Source organism: Mycteria americana, chromosome 2 (genome assembly GCF_035582795.1).
Source record: "Mycteria americana isolate JAX WOST 10 ecotype Jacksonville Zoo and Gardens chromosome 2, USCA_MyAme_1.0, whole genome shotgun sequence".
NCBI lineage: Eukaryota > Metazoa > Chordata > Aves > Ciconiiformes > Ciconiidae > Mycteria > Mycteria americana.
The window spans coordinates 137,753,887-137,764,510 of record NC_134366.1 but is presented as its reverse complement, the minus strand read 5'-3'; the positions used below and the strand labels follow the sequence as shown (position 1 = coordinate 137,764,510).

Sequence of the window (10,624 nt, the reverse complement as noted above, 5' to 3'; positions counted from 1 at the left end):
TAAACAAAAATGGTGCAAAATATGCGTAAAATGCTGGCAGACATATCCACAAAGTAGCTGTAAAGAGTAGGGAACAATATGTATATATACTACAGTTACTGATTTCACAATTTAAATGAAAATAAATGAAAGATACTTTCCTTTTTTGAGCATCATGCTTCACCATGATGTGTATTCTCACATTCAGGCAATTGTCTTTTTATATATATATATAAATATATATATATATTTTTATATATATGTGTGTATAGATATATATACACACACACTACATCTGGCAATGAATTCATAAAACAGAAAATCACTGTTGTTTGCTTGTGAATTTCTCTGGGTAAAAACAGATCAATAAAACTGGTTCATTTTTTTCCATTAGGGGATTCTAACAAATGAAATGAAGTATGATTACTATAAATCCTTGTCAACTTAAGTTTAATTGTTTTGGCTCTAAAACAGTAGAAGAGCAGTTCTGAACACTATTGACTGCATTAAAACAAACCAATAAAAAACAACCCGAAAACCTGATGCATTTGCTAAAACCCAGTGAAAACTATCTAAAAAGCCGCTAAAGATTGCAATTCTCTCAGTGGACATAAAATGGGTTGGTTGGTTCAGCTGATAGCAGGAATATTTACTTTAAAATGGATCCCTAAATACAAAAATGTTTGATATTGAGAAACTCAAATATATACCTTTGTGTATTCATTTTCATTTACAATCTACAAGGAAAATAAGTGTTATGAAATACTTAATTTGGGGAACTAGACTGCATCAATGCTCATTTCATAGATTAAAGACTGTTTAGCATCCTATTATTCACAAATGATGGTTACAAAGATAGGCCAAACATCATCAGCTCTACCTTAAAATCAAAGTCTAAGTTTTCTCCAAGCATGAACCCTATGGCAACTTAGCTGTTCCTTGGCCCTTAACCCTCCCTTCCCAGCTGTTAAATCTCCTATACATCCCCCATAGATTACCACTGAATCATGGCAGTCAGTATTTGGTAATGTATGTCTCTAGATCCTTGAATTTATTCCCAGAAGAATTACACTTGTCTTGGATGAAAAAGTAACAATTGCATACAGAATGCTTTCCCTAAACCAGTACAACACATTGTCATAAAAATAGGCTGCATAATCTGTTGCTGTAGAAGCAAAGATTTAACAAGCTATGGGTGTTACAGTGCTTGTAAAGCATCACTCTTGGTCATCTCTTCTTGTCATCTGTAAGTCTAAAAATTTATGAAAGGATAAACATACTGTGATGAGAATGGATTTTTTTTTTACTCTGCAAGTGCACCTTGCATAAGGAACAAATACATGCTCTACATACACCAAACAAGATAAAAAGCTTTAATAATGAACATATGTAAATTTATAATTTCAGAATGGGCTTCTTAAAGGTCCATCTAATGTTATTAGAAGCCAGATGTGTTAAAATGTGCAGTGTGCTCTGAAAACAGAGGGACAAGAAAAGCAGTTTGAAAAGCCGCACAATGTTTCAAGCAAACACTGGCTTTTGAAGGAAATTTTGAGAAATTAGGCACGCACTTTCCATAGACAGTCAGCAGGACATTTATGCCCAATTTCCTCTGGAAATCCTATCTTTATGTGCTACCTGTAATCCCAGAGAACCAGTGCTTAAGTTTCTCAGCCCCTTTGATACCAGGATAAATAGATACTTTATTTTGCAGTATGGGTCACCAATGAAGCGCATAGTGCTGAATAAGTTTTTGAAAACTGCCTCTAGAGGGGGGGAAAAAGAATAAAGAACCAAAAATTAGGTACAAAAACAAGAGGTCAAGACTTCTGATGCACATTCATGAAACAATAGCTAAAGAATGTGGTCCAGTGACTAGCTCATAACTATTTGTCCCTCGGTGTTTACAAATGTCTATTAATGCTTTCAACAACAAAACGAATTAGACAATTACCATATTATACGAGAGACTATTTTGGCATATTTGCACTCCTACCATTTTCAATGCAATAAAAAAAAGTGATGACTAGTTACAATAATGTGTGTGCATGAAACAGATTTTTGTCCTCTAGGTTATTTTATATTATACAGGATTAGAAGCTCCATGCAGCTGACAGCTGACTTGCCTCGTAGGAAAAAACCAAAACTCATGTGGGCAAATCTCACAGGAAGATGTGAGCTCGCAGCCAGGGCTGACATTGGCACCATCCTTGGCAAGAGGAGGTTACGGCTTCTCTGTACTCCTGATGTCTGAACAAGCAGAAACTGAAACATTTTTGACGCTTTTGCCTGGAGCGGGAATTATCCAAGCCAACACATCCAAAAGTATGAGATCCTGACTAGAACAGCAACTATAGAAATCGTGACTCTTTCTTACGTACAAGCATTAGGTCATCCTAGACAAAAAGAGTAAGTTTCTAAAGAGTAAAACTTTGTTTTCTGGGTTTGAGGTTTGGGGGTTTTTTTTTTTTTTTTTCATCAAAAAGATTACCGTGCCACAGCTTCCAGTAACTATGAAAGACAGTAAACTTCAAAGCACAAAGGAGAAATTGTTACTGAAGTGTTCATTATTGCATGTCTTTGTCACAGTTTAAGGCAAACATTCTATATTTAAGGTTGGACCAGTAACTGATATGACTACATAAATATACACATATTGAAACTCACATGTATGTGCGGACATATATATCTGTGGATATATAAAAATATTTATTTTCTTAGCGAAGTTAAAGTCTGTGTAAAAACATTAAGAATACTGAAAAAGGTAGGAGCTCTAATTCCTCCTTTGGAGAAAAGTAACAAGTCCCCTAGATATCCTATATAAAAAACACTCTGCAAGAGTACAGCTCATTTTGAATTCTCACTTATTACGTTGTGGATTAATATATTTGTTGAAGATTTCATAAATAATTAGATAATATGCACTAACTACTTTGTGAGGTTTGATTGCTACAGCATAACTATAGGCCGCTGTTGTACAAAAAATAAATTTTATTCAGACAGTGTATGTCCTGCTCTAATAGAATGCGTAGCTACTGCTACAAGTAGAACTATTTCAGAATATAGTTTTTGTTTTCATGTGTTCACATATGAAACCTCATTTAGGGGCATTTTCTCTGAAAATTCTTTGGCCAAAAGAACAGCCAAACGCAGATACATTTTCCCTCAGTACAGTTTTAAAATAGATCTATAACAATTACCACTCCAAATAACTGAGATGCTATACAAAACAATTCTGACAAAATACGGGAAACGGTAGCATAAAACATCAAACCCCCAAACTATGCTTCAACTTAAACCACAGACATTTCCAGTTAAACATAACAATACTGCCCCATCCTTGCCTTATGTAGATTTGCTAGTATAGTACTATACAAGAATATACACAACTCTGGAAAACTCTAAAACGCAGAGGTGCAATAATGTAAAACATCCATTAGACAGAGCCTGAAATTCAGTCTAACTATGGATGAAGATCAGACTTACCCTTCTTCTCCTTCATTATAATGGCAACTGAAAAAGGGCAAAACTTCACCTCATATGCCATATCGGTATTCCTTCTAAAGGAGTATGACAATGGGCTGCTTAAGACATGGCTGAGTTTACTGATTACAAGCACACCTTCATAGCAGCAGTCTGCCTGCAGCCATTAAACACAATTCTGAGATGAGTTTTCCATCTTTAAACCTCAGTTACATTATATCCTTGAAACAGTAATGTCATCGTTCTGAGAAATTATGATGGCAACAGGGAAAAAGGGATTATCAGTGCAAAGAGCCCCATATGAAGTGCATGCTCATTATCAAGCCTAGCTTATGTAGGCTTTTATTCCTTCCACAAGAATGCATTCTGTATAGTGTACAAGTGAAGCCATTCTCTCTGAAAAAACATTTGTTTTCAAGATGCTGGCTATGCCTATCGTGTGGCTGAACAAGACACATCAAATGAACCTGATTCCAGTGTAAAATTCCCAAGGACGATTCCTGTTCTACTAGTGTAAGGCCGGAGTGCACAGATTCCAGAAATGCTTTTTGGAAGTAATTTTTCAATGCCAATAGAGAATATTTAGGGTATTTCTTTCTTTATCCTGAGTAAAGGGTTTTTTTGTTTATCAAAGTCCCAGGCACTTACTGCTATAGTGCCATTAGATTTTGTCATATAGTCCCAGTATCCTAAAGGCTGTTACTGGATTATTTTCTGGAGCAGGTCTCTTCATTCTTCTCCAACAGGTGGTGGTGGCTGGCATAGTTTGTATAATCTGACAATGACAAAAAACAAAGCAATTGTTATTCTGAGAGCTTGGTCATTATTAAAATGGATAAATTTAAGGAACACAAACTAAATCTGTCTTCCTGCACTGCAAAACAAGAGGTACTGAATTCAGTTTAATAACACTGATATAAAACCAGTAAAGTCTTATTCATGAGCATGAATGTTTACACTGAAAGTGGTATCATTAAAACATACATCTATCAGCAATCTTATAAAGACATTCCAGATTAGTCAAGTTTTCATATTTCTGCACTGACGACCCCGTTCTGGAGAAAGCTAAGTCTCCACTAATCCAATTACCAGTTGTTGCTCCAAATTGCTAAATTGGAAAACCTGCTTGGTGAATGCAATTGCCTCCATTTTTGTTTTGTTTTGGCGCAGTCAGACCTCACTCTAACATAGTTCCATGTAAAACTGATGCTGTTTGAAGAACCTAAGACAGATGTCAGACATGTGACACACAAGCATGAAGATTTTAAACTATCGCCCCTGCCATTTCTACATGTATGAAGTCCAGAGCAGTAAGATTTGGTTCCAATGACTATCTCAGTACAGATTGAAATAGCCACTCCTTCATTTATAAAGGCTTTTGAATTTCTATTAAACCCTTTTGCACGGACTTGGTTATTAGCAAGTGTTTGAAACTTTACCCTAATGTTAGGAATACTGAAAATAAATGGCAATCATTCTGACCTCAGGCTCTCTGTTCTGTAAGTATATCCAGCATACGGTATCTCCCCTGCAACCACAGCAAGTAGAACCAGCAATAGACGTGATCTCATTTGGAGATTACATATTTTCCTCAGGGAAAGTGTATCATTGAAGGAATAGCAAAGAGGAGACCAAGTATGGCATGGCAAGGAGAAAAAGCGTCAGAAGCCGAAAATGAAGAGACAATGACAGCGTGTGCATTAATACTTAACATGAAGAATCTCCGATATTGAAATACCAAAGCAATAGAAATAGCAGGTTTGGTAGGTCTGGCTACAGGCAGGGTGGTGAATCGTCCAGTGGCTTGGGGGCTAGGGATATTTAAGATGCTCAGGGTATCTGAGTTTTCCAAGTATATTTTGCAAATTTGCCTGCTAAACATCACATTAATTTATATGACCCCATTTTAACTAATCATAAATTTCAAAATCGTACTACAAATCAACACAGAAAACAAAAATCTGTACATGTGGCTGGGCTCCACAAACAATTTAAGATCAATGGGTTGGTGCCTTCTTGGCATGATACTCTGCTACTGAAATTATGTGAGGCACGGTCTGTATGGCTGCCTCCGTGAGTATTGAAAGCCTCTTCAACATCTAGGCACGTCCTGTCAGGAAAAGCATCCTGTGGCTACGCAAGAGCAGGGCAGGACAGCTGCTGTTCTCTTATTTCAGTTCCCTTAGGAGTTAAAGCCCATGGGACACTGACAACACACAATGGCCGTGGGCTAAAAAACTTTTCTCTGAATCTCACTGGAAGCAATTGTCAAGCAGTATTGTTTCTGGATGGTAAGAACAAGGAGCATCAGTTCTGTCAGCCAAACAGCAATTGCAAACCTGCTTTCAAACCCCCACCATAATGTGTTCTGAAGATCATTGGGCTCTTCCACATTGTCATCTGGCAGATTCAGAAACATGATCATTTAAGGTCACATTGTGTAGACACCGATGTATTTGTTAGGAGCCATATATAAGCCAATACACATATATCTCGTATTTGTATACCAAAGAGAGAAAGGATGGCCTGATCTTTATACAGACAAGTATGCAGAGACAAATAAACAGGGGTTATTTGAGTTATTTGATTTTGCTGATGTAATAAAGCACTACTATTCAAAGCTGGCAAAAGACAGGTAAAATTACTGTCAGAATCTTATTTAAGTAATTGCAGTGGGGTTAGGTCTTGATGGATGTTTTAGCAAGATCTAATTTCCATGGAACAATGTGCAGAAAAGCTCAGCCCCAAGTACCGAGGTCTGTGAGTTCTTCAGGTTACAATGGTAATCATTAAAATTACTTGACTTCAGAGCAAGTGACGTAGGGGAATTCTGAAGCAAAGTAATAACAAGGCTGCATAAATCCCTAAGGAGCTATAGTTGCTGAAGACAGTATACACCAGAAACAGCCTGTTTTGAGTCAATATATATGGAACAACCATTTGAGATGGTACAAACAGATCAGCTGAGAAAAGACAGAAAACAGTGGCAACTGCAGAGAACTGAGAACACCGTCAAGTGACGTTAAATGGAGCCAAATGTAATGGTAAAATTCTTTTCAAGGCAAAGAATTGAGAACCCACAGTATCCTTTACCTATACATCAAAAGTATCACTCCTCCTGATGACTGTTCCAACTTATGTGACTTATCTCTCTAATGGTACACCAAATGCCCCAAACACTGAGGTCAATGAGATATTCCTGGCAAGTGTGCTGGATGCATCTGTCCATCCTATGTTCTAGGAGCCATCCCATAATTTTCCTTCAGCTTTTCAGTGCTGTGTTGTGGGAGTGTCAACTAGAAAGAGGCAATCTTTTCTCAACTGATGTAAAGCCAAAAAATGTCTCATGGCTAAGTTTTTCTTTTTAAGAACATAGATGTTTCCTTTATCACAAAAGCTCTGAATCTAGATACACGCTCTGTCATTTAGAGATGGGAAAAGTTTCTTTTGCAACAACTCTTTGGCTGTCTCCAGAATTATGTCATGAAGGAAGAGTCCATTTAAGGCCAAAACCATACTGTTCGAAATATAAATAGGCTTCACGCAGCTTTTACTGCAATAAAATGTTATTTTAATGCCTTAGGTTCCTACAATGCAAGGCACTCAGGCAGTTTTGGTCCTGGATTGCCTCTAAGCTAATAATTACTGTGAGAAGGGATGCCCTCATCTGCTGGTAAGGACAATGACTTTATTGCTGATGGATTTATTCTAGAATCAGTACTTTTCTTGGATCTTATTTAATCTACTTTATGGGGCACACAAGATGCACATATGCTGCAACAAATGCTGCTACTCAGCAACTGAACAGCAGCTGCTACTCAGATTTACCCAAACCTCATACACTTAAGGTACACTCCTTTTCTAGAATCAGATCCAGCACACGCAAGGAACAATATACGGCTATTTGTTACAAACAAATTATGAGCAGTAGCCTGATTCCCTACTGGGAGAAACTGGGACACCTGAGAAAAGGGGAGCAATTGCCTAAGAAAAAGTTCCTGAGTATTACCGGACAGAAGCCAGAAGACAGTCTTTCTGTGAGGCTATGGATACTGTATGTGTTCATTCACATGGTTACCTCTATCAGGTATTACTAATTCATTGTTTCTTCATTGAAATTTAAACACCACAGTGGGTCTGTTATGAATTCCACATATCTGTTTAGCTCATTCAATGTGTTTAAATTAGAGCTGGATTAATAAAACCACTTTAAGATAAAATTAAGATCATTGTTGTTTGATTATTTTCATTTATAAATATTGTGCTTGTTAAGAAACATTTCAGGTACCTGCAATCCATCACAACATTAAAAAGCTGGATAAATATAGAACAGTTGCATTTTTCGTTCTAATGGATGTTTCAGAAAGAGGCAAAGAAAGACTACATCATCTCTAAAAGCAACTAGAACATAATTTTGCTGAGATATTGCAGTACAGTATTTCATTAAAATGGGGTTATGGATTTAGTTATGAATATTTCCCCAAAACCACTAAACATCACAAGTGATGAAGAACTTACTCCAGTGTTTTCATAATTAACATGAATTAGGTTTCATTTTTCAAAAATGGGCACGTTTTGAAGTGCAACATAGCCTGAACTTCTGCAACTAATGACTTTAATTAAAATTGTATGGCTAAGAACATAATTGATTCTATGTACATTAAAAGCCAAATCTTACCAGTTAGTGCACAATACAGTCACTGTTTATTGTTAGCTTTTGAGCAGCTAGGCCAGAATTTGGCACAAACTAGACAAAATCATGGTCTAGGACAGAAACAATCGGTTACCTTGGGACAGACTGTGGCGTTCGATCCCTCACTCCTAAATTCTTGGCTGTGTTTTGTACTCTCGCACCCTGTGAAAGAAAACCAGCAATTTTGCTTCATTTATTTCAACACAAGTTAGAAAGTTTTCTGAGCTTTCTAGAAGAACATAACTATTGATGATAATTAATTAATACATACGTTCCATGTCCCGAAACAACTCTCCTCTTCGAAGGTGGGGAACAAGTTAAAGCAGTACATTAATTCTCAATGTAAGAGAAATATGCAGAAAAGAGATAAAATCTTTCCACTTGTCATTAAATAAATGCATACATATATATCTTACTAACATAACAGACTTCATAAAAAATTAACATTTAAGGTTTAAAACAATCCAAACACATTTTGTTTCAATTTGTTTGATTTTTGTCACCATTCTTTGTAGAAGGCATGGATAACAAAGTTGTTTTCTGAAATGTCACTTATTTCCTATGAACTTCTGAACAAACAAATATTACAGATTATTTCCTATGAATAGCTTTCTAGTTCAATCTAGAAAAAATGGACTAAATTGAAGCACTAAATTAGCATTAGAAAAATGCAGGTCCTGATCTTCCTTGATAATCACAGAATGAGAAAAAAAATCAGGTTAGAAGGGACCTCCTGAGATTGTTTAGTCCAACACCCCTGCTTAAAGCAGGGTCAACTAGAAAAGCTGCTCTCTCTGTACCTCAGCTGACCCTTTGAAAAACAATAATGAAAGTCCTGTTGTCTCCCTGACTCATCCAGTAAGGAGGAAGTCGATAAAACATGCACAATGTTCATATACCATGATAGTGAAAAATGCACTCTTCTGCAAACAAACTAGCTTAGACATATGAAAGAACTTAGTAATATTTGTTTTTAAATGATGAGGTCTAGCTTTTGAAGTGCAGTTTTATTAATGCAAAGTAGTCATCATAAAGAAACATATCTGTTAGATTTACAGTCTCTTTATGTTTTCTAACATTTTAAAGGAGATGGAAAGTACTTGTTCTGTCTATAATACATACACTGACTCTCCCTTTATTTCTCCTTCTATACTACCTAAATTCAGGACAAAATAACAGAACAAAAATACACAATCTCAGAATTCTTACAGTGAGATCTTAGACTGGTGTGAAACATCAAAGATAATTTACATTCCAAACAGAACTGCAATGGCAGCTGCACATGATGTAAAAATAAGGTATAATCATTGATTCAATACGTAGAGTAAGACTAGACCTTGTATTTGACTGAAATCTGGTACCCAGGTAACTGAAAAGGTATTTGTTTACTGTTATGGGCTCAAACAAAAGATGAAAAAGGCTGGGTGGTTACACACAGTAGGTTCTCAGAGTTTATGTAAATCACCACGTGCCACAAAAAATACTGTGTCCTTACAGTTCTTTTAGGAAAAAAAAAATAATGGTAAAGATAGAGAAAAATAACTAGAGTACCTACAAAACTGAAGGCAGAGCATAAACAGTGATTTTACTAGCTTTACATCTAGCTCAGTAAGCTTGTCTCCGACAGTTGCAAAAGACACATGACTACAGACCACGACAAACATATGTCTTTCCCCAGGAACCCCTCCAGAATTCAATCATTAGTCACCCAGTACTTCCTCTGTTCAGCAGAAAGTATGTATTTAATCGATTTCAGTGAGTCTTTTCTCTTCTTTCCCATCTCACCTTGAGCCCATGAATAACTTCACACCACTAACCTCCTTGTGGAAGGAGATCCATATCTTGGGTACAATCTTAGCTTCTTGTGTCAGGAACCACTATTTTCATTTGGTCTGAATCTGCCAGTTTCATTTGATGCCTTTAGTTCTGCACTGGACAATGGTCAGTCCCTATCCATGCCACATGTTCTTTAGACCTCTGTCATATCCTCCTTCACTCATGAAGCTGAACAATACTAGATTATTTTGTCTGTCTGTCCTGTCCATAAACCATTCCCAACTGTTGATCATTTTTTCTGACCTTCTCTGAACCTTTTCCATTATGCTATATCCTTATGGAAGGGATCAAAACATCAGATAGTTCAAAATGAAGGGTCAGGACAGCATGATTTCTACTTTGTCATCTGTCCTTGCCTAAACCATTATAACTTCTGATTTGCTTTATTGATAGCTACTGAGAATTGAGCTGATGTTTTCTATCATATCCTGAGGTCTTGAACATGAGATGTAATGGCAAGCTCACAGTCGGTTATTTTGAATGTGAACTTAGGGTTTGTTTTTTCCCCCGTGTACGTCACTTAAGAGTTATCTACACTGATTTTCATCTGCCATCTTATTGCTCCGTCATGAAGTCCTGTAAGATCTTTCTGTAATTCTTCATAGCTACTTCGCATCTTTAATAAAAACTTGA

The 10,624-nt window shown here is 36.6% G+C and overlaps 1 protein-coding gene across 1 annotated transcript in view; it reads right to left on the bottom strand.

The window, feature by feature from the left end:
* Positions 1–252: 252 nt before the first annotated feature.
* PREX2 (phosphatidylinositol-3,4,5-trisphosphate dependent Rac exchange factor 2) overlaps positions 253–10,624 on the bottom strand; it is a 189,916-nt gene continuing 179,544 nt past the window's right edge. The window contains exons 40-41 of the mRNA XM_075494782.1: positions 8,250–8,317; positions 253–4,237 (exon numbers count right to left, since the gene is read on the bottom strand). Coding sequence (XP_075350897.1) covers positions 4,192–4,237; positions 8,250–8,317 — 114 coding nt within the window. The 3' untranslated portion in view covers positions 253–4,191. The remainder of the gene's footprint in view (positions 4,238–8,249; positions 8,318–10,624) is intronic.